Below are 17,650 nucleotides of genomic sequence, written 5' to 3'. Positions count from 1 at the left end.
CGCCAAATTATGACATTGTTTTGCCACTGTTCTGTAAAATGACTGAATAAAAATGTTATTTTCTTGTAAAACTCATGTCATGTCATCTGTTATTGGGGCAATGATGAGCACATGTGTAAAGTTTGTCGTAGGGGCAATCTGATTGGTCGACGTCCGTATGGAGCCGCCCGTTTCTCCGCCCAAGTGGTCTGTGATTGGACGGGCGAGTCTCTGCTCATATCTCTCCATGTATTGAACTCCTCGGAAGGCACCGCAGAGGCTATTGGGAAATGTTGTTTTACTTGTGTTCGGCTGCGTGCCGAAGCGCTCTTTATGCACTACATTACCCATAGAGAGTCCAGACGTAACAGAGTTTTAGAGACACCTGTGAAGAAAATTTCACGAAGTTCAAGAGTAAATCCAGCTCAAGTGCCGACAGACGCAGCTATGACTGAGGGAACGTGAGTGTTTTATTTTGTTGTAAAGTCAATGCCTTGTAATTTAAGCAACTTGGGGCAAATACAATGTTAAAAGTAATAATACTTTTATTATTATTTTGCAAGTTGCTTTCTATCTCCTCATGCACTAATCAGTGTATATGGTGCTAATTGTTATTTTTGTTTTAATTTATTCATTGAAACATGATTTTCACGAGGTACAAAGAGGAAGGGGTTTAGCGGCTTTTAGTGGCCTGCAGATAACACTATTGGGTGAATGGGTAGATTTGTTTATATTTATGTACAGAAATGGACAGCTAATTATATGTGCATGTGTGTGTGTGTGAGTATATATATCCACTTTATTTATATAGCACATTTTAAAAAAACAAGGTTACCAAAGTGCCTCACAAAGAGTAAAGCAAGACATAATAAAATAGTAAAAACTAAAAACAGAGTAAACCAAACAGACAACGTGTGTGTGTGTGTGTGTGTGTGTGTGTGTGTGTGTGTGTGTGTGTGTGTGTGTGTGTGTGTGTGTGTGTGTGTGTGTGTGTGTGTGTGTGTGTGTGTGTGTGTGTGTGTGTGTGTGTGTGTGTGTGTGTGTGTGTGTGTGTGTGTGTGTGTGTGTGTGTGTGTGTGTAGATATATACATAGATATAGAGCAGATGCAGTTAATAGAGACAGCATAGTGTAAATAAGTATATTTATATAAATATATGGGCATTGTGTACTAATATATAGAAATATTCAACTATGTGTGTGAGTATAATTACAGTATATAATAATGTTATTTAGCAGTGTTAGTACAGTGTGTGAGTATTTATAAATACGGGTTAAATGATTAGTGAATGGGGGTAGGATTAAGTAAATTGACACTTCTTCCTACTCCTTTTTTGCACATGTAAATTAAGATATCAAGTGTTAAAGGATGACATTTTTGTTTTCTTAACTTCTCTTGAAGTGTTGTTTTTTACATGTACAAAAAGAAAATCAAACGTGAGGAAACTCACATTAACCAATAAGTGTCCAGAAGAAAGTTCAACATTTTAAAATAAAAACTTACCAAAACATAAATGGAAAATGCTGTATAAAATGATGTAAATAACATGCATGTTAAAGCGCACATTGTGGATGTTGAATCTTGTGGTTCGTTGCCGTACATTCTTGTGTTTCAGGCACCTGCGGAGGCGAGGGGGGCCTTACAGGACGGAGCCCGTCACTGACCTCAGCCGCTGGAGGCTGACCAATGTGGAGGGCAGGCAGAGCTGGCAGTATGTGGAGGACCAGGACGCCCTGGACAGAGAGCAGAGCATGCTGGAAGCACACTCACTTGGCCTGGACACCGTACGCTTTCATACATTTTACCTGTGAAATTAGCCTTTCTTCTCATCGGTTTTGCAGTAACCACTCGTAATTGCTGAGTAATACACATTCCTTATTTATTTTTCTGTTTTGTTCTGAGTGGGTGATGATAATGTTATTCCCTATGAACAAAACATAACTGAGCGTCTATTGAATGAATGAATGAATGAATGAAGTTTATTCAATCATGACAACACAAAAACAACACAACACCAAAAAACATTGTGCACAGCATTGACATTTCACACAAAACCAATAATCATGTATTGAAAAATGACTGAAAAGGCATAGGCAAAAGCAAACTGCTTATAAAAGCCTATCCTATATTACCAACTTTCTTTTTTTGGCTACCAACCTCCAGAAAACCAAAGAGACAATAGAAAAGCAAAGAAACAACAAAAGGCAAAGAAACATTGACAGATGGTCAATCGCACTTATAAGCTTCAAAAATAGCTTTACAAACCATTTTCTTAAAAACCAAAAGAGAATGACACGTTTTTAAATGTATGTTGGCATCATTCCAGAATTTAACTCCAGTAATGGAGACACATCTCCTTTATATACCTTTTTTAGCTTTTTGTACAGTAAAATTGCAGACACCTCTAAGATTATACGGAGTCTCCTGAATTGAAAAAACCTCTGTATTGAGTCATGGAGCATTTTTGATTTTGCGCTGAACAAAATTTTCATGATTTTATAATAAAACAAATCATAAAATTGAATAACATGAGAATTTAGAAAAAGTGGCTCTGTGTGAGTATAGTAATCAGCCTTATTGATGATACGTATGGCTCGTTTTTGGATTTTGAAAGCGTCTATTGACAGAGAATAATGCTGAAATGTATAAACATTTCAGTCACTCAAATGGAATGCTGGTTCCTGATATTTGTATTTCCTTCACATTTTAAATGGTTTTCTGCTCTCTCAATAGAGCAAGTTTGTGCCTGACTGTCCAGCTGCCCACACCTCTGTGGATGCTGCTATGAAGGGGATGCACTTCTACAGTCGTCTGCAGGCCGAGGACGGCCACTGGGCAGGGGACTATGGTGGACCTCTCTTCCTGCTCCCAGGTAAATCAAGTTATTCTCCTGTTTCACACTTAACACCTGAAATGACAGGTATGTTCAGTTTTGGATTAATTCACTCATGCAGCATTTTAAAAGACACTGTGGAGTACCCTATTGCAGCTGTGTTGTATAGTGCCATACATTTGTAGTGTCACCACATTAAATGATTAATAATTAATAATTGTCTCATTAGGGGCAACTACTCCGTTAAAGAGGAGATATTAGGTAATAATGATAATGAATTGGTCTATCGTCTAAAGTTGTAAATTCACACTGAAGGAATCTTACCATAATGGAAAAAGCACATGAAAAACCGACTGAGTTGTGAACTTTTATTAACGGCATGCAATCATAGTGAAATGTGTAAAAATGAAAGACGAATTAATGGGCTAAACTAACCTCAAAAATATTTCCTGCAAAACATGGCAGAAATACTCGAGAAATACTCAAACAGAAATTTGGGAGTTGATCAATTGATGAAAAATTGACTAAATTGAACTAACATCTTCTTTCAGCTAATAATTAATCTCATAATTAAGGCAGAGATGTGCTTCGGTTGAGCCGAGGAACTGCTGATAATCCTGCTGATGGAGATGAAAGCCCTGGTGTGTCCTCAGAAACCGTCTCGCTGGTTGGAGGCAGTTCTGACAGTCAGAAGTGTTCAGTACCAGGCCTCAGCTTTTTATCTTCAGGAAACTCTGGACAATAGCTAATCAGAATTTGACACCATAACATTCTTCTCTATTGGGGTGGACTCCCCCCTCTGTTGAGTTTTCAATATTTACTATATATTTACTTAACATAGAGTGAAAATGTTCACATCTATGTCAAGGAATGTCGATTCACATTTCATGAAACATCATTCAAATGAAAATATACTTATTTAAACAAGCTAACCTTAAAAATAAAGAATGTTGACAATATTGACCAAACATTGTCACAAAATAAAATATTCAAATGCCTTGATTCTAAACCATCAATAAGTTAAAACAGTGTTTTCAATAATAAATGTAAATGCATTTAACTGAAAATCACACAGTTGTTATTTATTTATTGTACCTTTATCTTACTAGGTAAAAGTTTGAGAACAAATTATGAATTACAAACAAGACCTGGTATTGGTTAATCATCCTGAAAGTAAATAATAATGATCTTTCATTAAAACACTGGCATACTGAATTTAAGTAAAGTTTTCAGACCCCATTTGTTGCTTCAGCAACTAAGCATTCCATGACTCCATCTTCTTTTTTGCATGTAAAACTGGCCAGGTCTCCTTATCACTTGCCATGTGGCTAAGATCCCTCTGCCTGATCCCTGGAAGAAGGAGATGGTGAGATACCTGCGCTCGGTTCAGCTGCCAGATGGAGGCTGGGGTCTGTAAGTCAACATTCTTGTGGAAATTAAAACGCTAAAGAATCAATAAACTGATGCTTATTTATACTTGATTTGGCCACAGGCTGTGATAAGGTTTCAAAGCAGATGTGGAAGAAAATGTAATCTCACAATACAAACAGGACTGATATGATAAATCCATTAGTTCTCTCTGCTGGAAGATTCTCCTTCAGCACACAACATGCATGTAAACGGTCTTCCTTGTTGGTACTATTGGTCACAGCTGCGATGTTGGATATTGCTTTATTTACAGACATACTGAAGACAAGTCAACTGTGTTTGGCACCTCATTGAGCTACACCTCGCTGAGGATCCTGGGAGTGGATCCTGATGACCCTGATATGGTTCGTGCCAGGAACAACCTCCACAGCAAAGGTTGGAATAAGCTGAAATCTTGTCCCGCATCCTCAGAAATTATTATAGAAAATACGCAGGTGCAGAGACATGTTATTGATGTTATATAGAGGGGAGCAGTGAGGGGGGGGGGGGGGATTTATTAAGAAGCACAGATTGCAGACATCTCAACAGCTGTGATCAGAGTTCCAGCAAATCCCAGTGTTTGATGTTGTCCACATAGTTTAAACCATGCTTGAATAACGCAAGACCTGTTATGTCTCCGTTTGAAGCTGACCTTCAGTTCTTTGTGCCAAGCTGTCCTCTTTGCGTCATGCGTCGCCAAATCACATCTCAACACACAGCAAGCAACAGAACCGTGCAGGTCAAACATATTCTTCCATAAACTATAAAGGATTTCCTGTCTTGATCGGAAAAGAGGACAGCAGTCGCAGTTAGAAAAACTGGTTAGAAACCATAAAAGCTAATTTTATTCATAAAGCGTGAGCTCCAATAGACAGATTCACACGCACAAATTCTGATGGCACGCGCTCAAACTGTGTTCAGCCTCTTGGGTTTCAGCAGTCACAAACTTGACAGTCAAGAGCGAGAAAAAGCAGTTGCGAGAGAACAAAAGTGCTACTGGGCGGAGACGAAGCGTTCTCGAAGCTCAGGTCGGCTCACTTGGAGTACTTTCTGCTGGCTCTGAGTTCTTTCTGCTCCCTCCCAAGTCAGGAGTTTTGACCCATTGGAAGCAGAAAAGGGGCGGTTTTTGACACTTTGAAAGCTGAAATTAGGCCTTTTTTATGATGATATTCTGATGAGACCAGACCACCTCGACTCCCTTGCCTTGTTTTTTCTTCTTTTTTTTTTCCTTCTGAATGCTGCACTTCTACGAGAAGCTCCCGTGTCAGGTTAGCCAGTAAAAGTAAACGAGTGGACAAAATAAAATTTATTTTTTTAAAGCTATTAAATCCTTAAATCTTATACATTTATTGTTGTGCACATTGACACAAATGTAATTTATGTCAGTAAAAGTAGTATTACGATTAATACTCCAATATCTTATTCATATAATATTAATTTACTTTTGTTTAAATAAAAGGAAAACCAGTATCAAAACAATATAAATTAGGAGAATAGTCTAAAATGTGGGTTTTGGACACTTGGGGCCTGATTTAATAAAGGTTTGCGTGTGTAAAAACGTGTGCAAACTTGACAGCACCCGCAAACCAATCTGCCAGCTGATCTACTAACAGCGTGCAAAGAGGACTGCGTCTCTCAAATGCGCAAAACAGCACACGCAATTCATTTAGTACTTTTGCCCTGATGAATAATCAATATGGGGCGTACCCGGCAGAAATCGCTAAATACTGGGAGGGGAAGATGCAAATTGGTCCATTTACCACGCGCAATGAGATTTACCAAGCCTGAAAGTAATTGCGCGTATTGTGATTGCGTCTGTATTTAATACGTTCGAAAGGAAGGTGCTAATCTGCTGCTGCCGTTATTGTGGCAAGGAGGCGACATCCAGAATCAAAGAATACGCAGACAGAGTCTTTATTCTGCTGCATGCTATTTTAAAAATGGTTGCACAAGTTTTATTAAAGGCCACTTTTTCTTTAGTTCTTCGCCTTATATCTTGCCACCTTCTTTTAATGTGCCCCCCTCCACTCGCCCACAAGCAGGCCAAGCCTTTGTGCCAAACTTTGTATTTTATTGATTACTTATCTTATTGAACGTGAAATCATCCTTCGTAAATTACATTTAATTAAAACCCGTGCTTATTAATCACAAAACACAGGTTAAACATCATGACCAAATCCGCTCCGACCCGGTGTGTCAGTGATCAGCGCAGAGACTGCAGCTTCGCCTGAATTATGCTTCTGCGTTAAATCGACGGCGGGTCTGTCTAATTTCGTCAAATTAAATTTGGAGATTCACCGTTCACATTTTTATGTGTATGCGTTGTATGAGAGAGAGATGGAGAGGGCGAGGGAGGGAGAGACGTGGCCTGTACGTCGTTGTTTTTTGTTTTTTTGCAGTTTGGGTGCACAATACACTTGTGTGCGTGTGTGTATTAAAAAGAGATTTTGCAGTATGTTGTGTAATTGAAACTGGTTTGCTGTGATCGTTGATGGCAAACTCATATTAAGCATTTACATCGCTGGTTATTATGTGCCCCCCAATTAGATCTGTTCTGCCGCCGACTCTGTTTTAACCTCATCTGCCGTTCTTTTTGTCTTATAACTGCATTTATTCTATCGCAGATTTTCTCCGATATTGCGTTTCTTTTGGTAATGTTTAAATGTCTTTGCTGTAGTTCATGAATGTGTTTATTTGCCTCTTCCACTAATATTTGTAACTCCACCGCGTCAAATTTCATTTTGCGCTTGCGACTATATCCTGCTTTCCATCCAGACTCCATGGCGCAAAGTTTGCGCTCGCAAACCGTAAGATGCGCAACACCTCATTTAAATACTGCAGTTTGCACCTGTTATCAATTGCGCACGCAATCTTAGTTGATCACCCGCAAAACACACAACAACAGCACGCGCAAACTTTTTCAGTGCACACGCAATTTAGTACTCTTTATTTAGGATCTTAGTAAATCGGGCCCTTGGTGTTTAAACCTATAATGTTGAATGCAAAAACACTTTTTATTCATAGTTGTCCCGTGAATATGCTATATTCTTACATGTAAAACTCACTTTAAAACACAGATACGTGGACAGAGTTGGTTTACATTATGAACAATAAAAGCTAATCCTACCATGCTGCTGACACTAGCCACCATTAAGTTGTTCAAATGACAAGTGACAAAAAAATCAGAATTGTAATGTTCGGTGGGTGGTGTTTTTTAATTTTTTTTAATGTACACAAATTGATATCAGTAGTTGTTTTACCAAAGATCTGCCTTGCTCTAGCAGTCCACTATCAAGACCCAGAATATCAGACCTGGATAATGAAAATTCAGCAGAGACCTGGCACAGCAGCAGCTCCAGATCCTTCCACCCTGGACAGGTGGGTCAGGAAAGGTCAGAGTGGGTGTGGTCTCCTTAAAATATGATCTGTGATAGGTGTGCTTTCACTTCTCTTGTTTCTGCTTCAAAAGTGGCAGAAGTCCTGATCCAAGAAAGCACACCTAAGCTTCAAGAGCATCTTTTGTTAAGATCAGGAAACGGCTTCTTCTTTGTTGTTGTTGTTTTTTTTGCCCTTGACTGTTGAATTTGCGCATGAGACTGGTGAAATTAACAAAACACTTAACACAGTTTGTGAGAGAGAATCTTTTGGTCTTTTGCTCATACTTTATGAATAAAATGTGTTTTCACAGATGCCTTCAAACACTCCCACACTAACCCTGTCTATGTGATGTTGAGTAAGCCCTCCTGCTGTCTCATTTTGGAATCCCATTTCAAGTCCAAAGGCTTTTCCAGGACAGGAAGTCCTTCACATGTATCGTATATGGAAGAAAATGTTTGACCCACACACTTATCTGACTTGTTCCATGCAGATATGTGATTTGGGCATGTATGACAAACACGGGACAACTATGCACCAAGAACTGAAGGTCAGCTTCAAAAGGAGACAAAACAAGATATAGAGTTCTGCTCTTGGGCTTTTCAAGCATGGTATAAAATATGTGAGCAACATTACACACTGGGATTTGCTGGAAGTCTGATCATGGTTTGACCTGTCTGCATTATGTGCTTCTGAATAAATCTCTGCATCTCTTTCCCCATCCATCTTTATTCTCCCACACAAAACGCACTGCTAATCTGAAACAACTGAATGTAGAAATTAGGGCTGGACGATAAATCGCATTTGCGATAATGTTGCGATATCATTATGTATTTTGTAAATCACAGCGAAGGTTGTCCAGTGACGCAAGAGTGAGCAAAGTGCTCAACTGCATCAACTTTAATTTTTAATCTGTTGCACGATGGCATCTGGCTCGAGGGAGCAGTCAGAAGAGTCTAGAAGAGCAACAGCACATCCACACTGTCAGAAAGAAGAAAAAAGATGCTGCGCAGCGTCAGGTGTACAGTGCCTAGGTTGCTGTGCAAACTGTGCTACTTCACAGAGTAAAATGACAGACTTGTTCCAGCAACTTTAGAAAAAACACCACAGAGTGATGTATTTCAGTTTTATGGCTAGAAATGTTGAGCGCTAGCACACCAAAGAAGTCTCAAAACCAAAAACAGGGATCATATTATGCCCAAAATCACGGGGAAATTATTCGAGCAATAACCGAGTCCTTTGCTAAAGATATGGTGCCAGAGGTGACCAAGCCTGGGTTCATTGATAAACCGTGCAGCATGAGTTAAATTATTCCTGGACTGAGCCTTGGCACATAAGCATGAGTTAAATTATTCCTGGACTGAGCCTTGGCACATAAGCTGCTGCTGCATCAAGAGACGCGCATCGTATGAAACAAACTTTTCTCATGACTCTCGGTTTTGAATGATTAAAACATTATTTTCAACAATTAAGCCAATGAACCTCCCTGATGGTTATTTTTTGCCATGGGATGTTTGATATTAAGACCTATCAGATTATCAGACCCTCAGGTTCCAGAGCGGGATGCTGATTTACCTTCTTTTTTTTTTTCATGTTATTCAGAGACGTCGTCACTCCTCATTCTCATTTCTCCAATCAGGAGTAAGAGAATGGTAATTTAAGTGACGTTCAGGAGTGTAAACAAGTAACATCACATCTGTAGTACATTTCTTTGAGTCTTGTGGTGAGTTTAACGGTCCTGCTTTGATATGAAGCAGGACCGATCTCTGCTAATTGCCACATAGGGGGAAAATCTCAATTGGATTATTTTCCACAATTGTACAGCCTTAGTAGAAATATATATATATATATATATATATATATATATATATATATATATATATATATATATATATATATATATATATTTCAAATTAAATCATTTTCAGTTTTTTTTTTGTTTTGACTGAGGATACATTTCCTGCTTACCAAACATGAGCACTGTTCCATGCTCATAATGCTGTCAGGATTTTGTATATCCTCAAATTCTCTGCATGGTTGGTTTGTTGTAGGTGGCGCCGTTGGAATTCCATCATGGGGAAAATTCTGGTTGGCTATTTTAAATGTCTACAGCTGGGAGGGAATGAACACTTTACTACCAGAGATGTGGTAAGTATGACAGCACCCTGGGGAGAGAGGGGGGGGCAGTCTTATGTCACAGAGCTACATGGAATCTGCTCTACACAAATTCAGGGTGACTGGTTTTTTTTTGTCATTTGTTTCAGGCTGTTTCCCTCCTGGATGCCGGCCCACCCATCTACCTTATGGTGTCACTGTCGCCAGGTCTACCTTCCCATGAGCTACTGTTACGCTGTCAGACTGACTGCAGAGGAGGACTCGCTGGTTCTCAGCCTCAGACAGGTGCACAAACCATCATGGACCATAAGAGGGCACCATGTTCCTTGCCATACAGCCAGAGCATGCAACATTTGATATCTATTTTTTCTACTTCCCATTTGAACTTTATTTTTATTTCCGGAGACGTAATGAAGATATGATATCATATAATGACTCAGTTAGTAATTTATATTACGAGATACTGAAGAAGGTGAAACTTATCTGCCTGTTTTTGGTGTCCTGTTGAATGATGGGGCCTTTTCGCAGGAGACCAACTGGAATGTATTACCATGAATGTGATAAATTAAGAGCATTCAGTATGATAATTCACTTTCTACTTATTCCTGTATCACCTTTATATCTTTACTTACTATTGGTGACATTCATTATTCGTATCAAACACTGTATGGAAGGGTTTGTTCAGTTTCTCCATGTTTTGTCTAACTTAATACTTAATACTTAAATATTGATACTTTCTGACACTTAAGATTATTCTCTCACTTCTGGGTTGCAGCGTAACTGCATCTTTGAAAAGGGATGGAAATTTCCTTTACTGTTATCTTCCTTTGGATCGCAGAAACTATGCTGGTAGTGAAGTCAAATCAAAGTTTTATTTTTTTTGTATATCCAAAACAGAGACACACAAACAGACACATAAGCGTCGCACGACTTATATCGTTCATATAATGAAAAGGGCGAAGTTCAGACCTTATACACTCAAAGCAGAACATTTTGTTAATAACATATTTACTTCGTGCTACTCTTTGGCTGTTTTGATGCGTGTTTAGTACACACACACACACACACACACACACACACACACACACACACACACACACACACACACACACAGCTATTTGAAGTTGACTGACTCCTTGCTTGTCTTCCAAAGGAGCTGTATGTCCAGGACTATGCAACCATTAACTGGCCTGCTCAGAGGAACAATGTGGCAGCATGTGACATGTACACACCCCACAGCACACTGCTCACAATCGCTTACAGTAAGTTTTAAATGCACACTGCATATTATGGGAATAAAATATATCTCTGAGTCCTTTAACTGGAAAACATGCAACATGATGAGTACAATAATAAAACCTTTTTTTTTCTTTCTGTTATGACTCTTCTATTTTAAAGGGAACATCATGCTGCATGTGCTTTACCTCAGACTTGGGTGGTGTCACTAATTGTAACACTGATTTCAAAATAGGCACACCCCAGAGAAAAGTGGGGTGTAGAGGAGTTTAGTGTCTGACTCCACTTCTAAAACCAGCTGCAGTGCACAGAGCTGTAAAGGCATGGTTGGAAAGGGAGCTGTTTGTGCACAGGGTTTCTGTGGTATTTTCAGCAAAACATGACAGGTTTTCCAGTAAAGTGGACCTATATGGGTGGGGGACACACCTTTTTTGTGATTGAGTTAATTTCTTTAGGTGTTTGAAGTCACTACAAACTCCAAAACTCTGAGATAAAACAATCGTAATACTTTGATTAGGTTTATCTGGCACCATTCAGATTTGCAGGGTGCTTGTCGTTAGCTGTAATTGGTTGTTTTACTTAATAAGATGTTTTTGTCATCCCGCAAATCACTCCTTTTAACGCAGAGTCTGTATCTGTCGCCCCTGCAGTGGTGTTGAACGTCTATGAAGCTCACCACAGCGCCACACTGAGGGGAAAAGCTGTGAAAGAGCTGTACGAGCACATCCAGGCTGATGACCGATTCACCAAATGTATCAGCATTGGACCGGTAATAAATGCTCATACTTCCAAAATTGATATGAACCATTATGCGATTACACACTGAAACAGAAAAAAACGAATAAAACATGGAGTTTTAGATAAGAAACAAACAATAAAGATGGTGTCTCATGAAATGCAACCCAACTTTGCTTATTTCAATATATATATATATATATATATATATATATATATATATATATATATATATATATATATCCATATCATTGTTTTTAACCGTCTTTGAAGATAACACGATTGTAAATGTAGCGTTTTGGCCGTTCGCCTCAGATTTCCAAGACTATCAACATGTTGGTTCGTTGGTATGTGGATGGCCCCGCCTCTCCAGCTTTTCAGGAGCATGTGTCCAGAATCCCAGACTACCTCTGGTCAGTCAGCCCGCCTCCTGGTAACAACTCAGGACATTAATCATTGTCTAAAGATACATCAGAAAGTCTAAATTGATTGATGATTGTTGCGCATAAAGCAAGAACAAGGAGATTTGAAAAATATCTTAAATTGAAAAAGTAACTGTAAACCCTTCTGTGTTCCAGGTTAGGGTTGGATGGCATGAAAATGCAGGTGAGAATTTGATCTCGACCTAAAATATCCTCCTTAGGAAAAGGTGGAGGAACTCTGAGAACTAATTGAGAAGAATCTGTGATTAGAAACATTGTTTTTTTTTTTTTGTAAACAATAAAGCAAACCATTAAAAGCCAATTAGATGCCAGAAATGTGACTATGCCTTAAATTAATCTTTCAATCTTTTTTTTTTCTTTGCCTCTGATACAAGATTTCTCTGAATTTTTCCTATCTCCCAGGGAACAAATGGATCCCAGCTGTGGGACACGAGCTTTGCTGTTCAGGCTTTACTTGAGGTAATATAAAAATATATATATATATATATATATATATATATATATATATATATATATATATATATATATATATATATATATATATATATATATATATATATATAAAAATGTCCTAACAGGCTCATGTTTGTTTTGATTTCAGAGATTAGGTACATTTTTACGAATTATGATAAATAAATCTATATTTAGGCCTGAATAACCTGAACACCATGAAACCTAATACGGGGCCCCCAGGAATCCCACATATAATATATTTGTCACTGGATGTAGAATTATCACAAGAATAAAAAAAAAATAAAAAATTTTGTTGTTTTTAGATGCACCGAGCCACAAACTCCTAACCACACCTGAAACCTTTCAAGATCAGATTTATGAAAAGTAGCTCTTAAGTCTGATGAAAATGAAGCAGAAATGTCACTGTTGTTGCTTCTTATTACAATGCTCTTGTGTTGTGGGCGTCTTTCAGGCAGGGGCCCAGAATGACTCCAGACTGGCCGAGTGTCTTCGTAATGCCTATCACTTTCTGACCATCACACAGGTACTGCAAACAAGCGTCTCACCCACGCTGCTTCCAAAACCTCTCTTCCACTCTGCTGAAACAACTTTCATAATCCTAATATTCGATTAACTGCACCTCTGAAGGTTGAGTTGTGCCAAAGATCAAAACCCTGTCAGTTTTTGAAACAAGGGATTTTCTGCCATCTGACCAGTCTTGCTGCTTATCCAGATACCCGAGAATCCTCCTGAATATCAGAAATACTACAGGCAGATGAACAAGGTACGGCCCCTATCACATAGCGTCACCGTTTTATTTATCATACTTGTTAACTAAAATGCTGATGCCTTCCATCAACATGTAACCTTTGTTAGGGAGGCTTCCCCTTCAGTACCCGCGACTGTGGATGGATCGTGGCTGACTGCACAGCCGAGGGCCTGAAGTCAGTGATGCTGCTGGAGGAGCTCTGTCCCTCCATCAAGGAGCCCGTCAGCTCGGAGCGACTGCATGATGCCGTCAACGTGGTGAGTCTGCAAGGACCAACGCTGAAGACTCCTCACTTTATGATGTTTCTCACCCCCATAAACTGTAGTGTTTGTTTAGTTTGTGCGTTGCTTGATTGCACTGCTAGTTTTAGTATTTCTGTTTAACCAGTACAAAATATTAAACCTTGTATTGTAAAAAAATTCCCGTATTTTTTTTTGGATACTACTGTGTAAATAATATCTAACAATTTAATCTTAGGTTATAATCTTGCTCAATGGTGGAATTGTGCTGTTTTAATGTCCTCATATGGTGTCTGTTTAGCTGCTGAGCATGAGAAATGCAGACGGTGGATTTGCTACCTATGAAACAAAGAGAGGAGGGAAACTCTTGGAGCTGCTGAACCCATCCGAGGTGTTCGGTAAGTCATAACACCCATAATTATAGACAATACCCACTGTGTTATTTGATTTGTTTTTTTCAAATTGCTACAACGGGAGTGACATAAGAAGTCACCTTACTTATTTTATGTATTCTTTTTTTCTTTTCATTCATTTCAGACTCCTCTTCTGTAGCTCAATGTATTTATTTAAAGATTATCATGCTCTTAGTGAGCCTCCAATGATACTCCCACTAAATGCTCATGACACTTGCTCCACTCAGGCTTTCACTTGTGGATTTTGTTTTCCACATAGCCCCAGTATTCATGGCAATATGATGACCTGTCCACCATCAGCTGGCTGTGAAAGAGAGGACGCAGTATGTAATGTTTATGATTGTCAATGTGCTTTCTCTTTGTTCGTAAAAGGTGACATCATGATAGATTATACGTATGTGGAGTGTACCTCAGCAGTAATGCAGGCTCTGAAACACTTCCAGAAGGCCTTCCCCGATCACCGTGAGGAGGAGATAGGGTAAACGGCACAGGTCTGCTTCCAGCCTTGTTGAACAAGCCATTTCACCATTTACATTTAGGAAATTGTTTCTTCTTTAGTTCAACTCTGAGAGAAGGTCTGGAGTACTGCAGGAGGGTGCAGAGGGCTGATGGATCCTGGGAGGGGTGAGTCAAGGCTTGTGTTCAGTTCTTAATGCCTAACTGACGGATCATTCTCAGACCTTTTCATCCTTGTGCTCAGGTCCTGGGGAGTGTGTTTCACATATGGAACATGGTTCGGCCTTGAAGCGTTTGCTTGCATGGGTCGTATGTATGAGAACGAGTAAGTCAAACAAAAGTCACGTTCAAAAATGCAACGAGAACAGTCTGTGCTCCCAAGCTTAATGTTTATATCAGACCTTGTGTGACCTCCGCGCTGGAATGAAAAGGCTGCATTCTTTCTTACCAGGGGTGTGTGTGAAGAGGTGCAGAAAGCTTGTCAGTTCCTGCTGGACCGGCAAATGTCGGATGGAGGGTGGGGGGAGGACTTTGAGTCCTGCGAGCAGCGGCGCTACGTCCAGAGCTGCACCGCTCAGATCCACAACACCTGCTGGGCTTTGTTAGGGCTCATGGCCGCCAGGTAAAGTGTCGCTCATCTTTGTTTTGAATTTTTTTTTTTTTTTGTTTGTTTGTTTTGTGGCTCTAGTGGCCTTTATTTGACCGTGTGGAGACAGGAAAGGTGGCTAAACAGCTCCCCACTCATCCTGGTTTTTGTTGAAATACATTTAAATATATAAGCCAATATAGCTGCTGGCAAATAATGTTGAACCGGCATTCTTGGAATATTTTTATTTAGCTGTTTTGTTTTGCCTTGAAAATAATACAAACACCATGCAACTTTAGTAGAAAGAAAAAAACAGTTAAATAAAACTGAGCTATTTAGAAGGACCAAGTTCTGGGTGAAAAGCATGCTGACATCTTGTAGTTTTCATAAAACAAACATGCACAAGTCTCAGTATGCAAATTAGCCTGCAGGAATAAGAGAGTTTTTGCAGAGTTTAATCCGCTGTTATAACTGGCTGACCAACAGGAAATGTGCAAGACAGCTGTTTAGTGGAAAGTGTCATGAGCAAGTGAGTCATTAAACATTAACTATACTGCAAATGCACACATCCACATTCATATTTCAAACTCTTTTCTTATTCAGTCAAAATTCAGTTTAATTTCCTTTATCAGGATGATAAAGAGCGGAGCAGGAGTGTTTAAAAAAGATAACTAAATGGCATGACCTGCAAAACAGTCAGAATCTCAATCTGACTCAATTTTATGGTGGAAATTGTGAAAACAGTCCGTGACGAGTCCGTGACCACAAACCTTATACGTCACCTGATATGCCAGCTGCTACACAAGCAAGTTGAATCCTGTTGAAAAACTGTCCATTACAACAATTGTATTGCATTTTAAAAGTTTGTCTTTCACTAAAATGTTCAGTCATTCAACAGAGTCCAAACTAAATGAGTTGAATTAACTTCTTTTAACCGTGCCGACTAAATGACCCACTTTGCAGGTCTGTGATTTAGTCTTCCCATCTATCCTGAAGTGCATTTCACTTTTACTCTCCTGTGTAAAAACAGACATCCTGACAAACAAGCCATTGAGAGAGGAGTTCAGTTGTTGATTGACAAGCAGCTGCCCAGTGGAGACTGGCCACAGGTGACCCTGCAAATATACTCGGATAATATACAATATCTCTCACTCTGCCATGAATGCAGATAATTACATAATGGATTAATGCTATAAGAAGTATACTATATGAGCATGAACTGTGTTTTTTCTTTTTTCCCCCCAGGAGAACATTGCTGGTGTGTTCAACAAGAGCTGTGCCATCAGTTACACCTCCTACAGAAATGTCTTCCCAATCTGGACCCTCGGCCGGTTCTCACGGCTTTACCCCACTAGTCTGCTGGCTGGGAAAGTGAAGCTATGACGGAACAGTATCAGTTTATACTCCAGGATGGGAAAATGAGACACACAGGCAGCCACTCAGACAGTAAAGGGACAGAATTGTTTGGGTTTAAAAAATAAAAAGAAACAATGTGAATCTTGAACACTTCAGATGTTTCCAAAGTTGAATCCATCAAACAATTTAAGAGATTTCCAAATGTCTTAAACAGCCTTTTTAACATTCCAGTATGACTTGATTCTGCTTTTGAATATTCTGTTTTATCAAGTGTGAAGCCACAATGATGCCCATACAACCACATATCTTATATTTGCACTTAGTATCCATATCATGTAAGTATTTGTTCTGTTGTGCTGATCTTAATGACTCTTCAGTAAATGTACTCCTGGCTCGCCTCATGTGGTTTTGTTCTATAAACATCAAATGCCTTGGATGTCACTGTGGCTATCTGACGTGATTCTAGTCAACAAGCATTGTTAACTGTATTGATCAGGCCAGTTTCTAATTGTAAATACGACACAGAACGATGCTGCTGGAACAGGACAAATATTTCGAAACCCTCTGGTCCACTGATGTCATGTTTTAGCTTGCACGTTTCTGAGGAAGTTCTTACACTTGCACACTGCAGCCCCCATTTGTGTTGACTCTCCTGTTTGCTTCAGCTGTCCTTCATGCAGCAATCTCCGAAGTAGTGGAAGTAGAAAGAATTCAAACCTGCAACCTTTAAACTGCAAGTCAGCTTCTGTAATTTGAAGCAGAGTAACAGAAGTTACAGAAGTTACAGAAGTTGAAGCCTACTGTATATCATCTCTGATTTGATGCAAAAAAGGTTTATTACAAAGACTTGGAATGAGATACTCAACATTGCAAAAACTTACTGCATGTTGAATTGTGTACAATATATATAAAAATGCTTTCTTGATTGAACCGACATTGTTTGTTTTTGTGTTTTTTCCCCTATGTAAAATGAACCAAGCATCAAGTTTGTTTACCCTTTGACCACTAGCGTTGCTGGTGACACACCCACATTTCCAAGATGAATTCAGGGTGTGGATAAGTTGAGATGGTGGTGATGAAATCCTAAATGCGTCAGTAGAAGAGGCTATCCTTGGCCAATATCTTGACACATCTTGAATGTCCTTCCCGGCAACATACTTATGAGTCAATAATGAAATCATTCATTCAAAAGAAAAGATGATCATACTGTACGTGTGGCATATTTGTGTAGCTGCAATTTTTGCATTGAACCGCA

At 39.2% G+C, this 17,650-nt stretch overlaps 1 protein-coding gene across 1 annotated transcript; it reads left to right on the top strand.

Moving 5' to 3' along the window:
• Positions 1–316: 316 nt before the first annotated feature.
• Positions 317–17,331, top strand: lss (lanosterol synthase (2,3-oxidosqualene-lanosterol cyclase)). The gene is made up of 22 exons (XM_061724530.1): positions 317–440; positions 1,595–1,763; positions 2,713–2,851; positions 4,117–4,225; positions 4,494–4,615; positions 9,646–9,742; positions 9,859–9,994; positions 10,863–10,971; positions 11,596–11,714; positions 11,996–12,093; positions 12,259–12,286; positions 12,526–12,582; positions 13,049–13,120; positions 13,310–13,360; positions 13,453–13,602; positions 13,886–13,982; positions 14,370–14,475; positions 14,556–14,621; positions 14,698–14,778; positions 14,905–15,075; positions 16,070–16,148; positions 16,285–17,331. Exons 1-22 carry the CDS (start codon positions 427–429, stop codon positions 16,420–16,422), a joined length of 2,208 nt encoding a protein of 735 aa, XP_061580514.1. The 5' UTR covers positions 317–426; the 3' UTR covers positions 16,423–17,331.
• Positions 17,332–17,650: the final 319 nt, after the last annotated feature.

Source organism: Cololabis saira, chromosome 6, assembly GCF_033807715.1.
Source record: "Cololabis saira isolate AMF1-May2022 chromosome 6, fColSai1.1, whole genome shotgun sequence".
NCBI lineage: Eukaryota > Metazoa > Chordata > Actinopteri > Beloniformes > Belonidae > Cololabis > Cololabis saira.
Note: the sequence above shows the minus strand (reverse complement) of the source record. Positions and strands in the feature narration are given on the sequence as shown.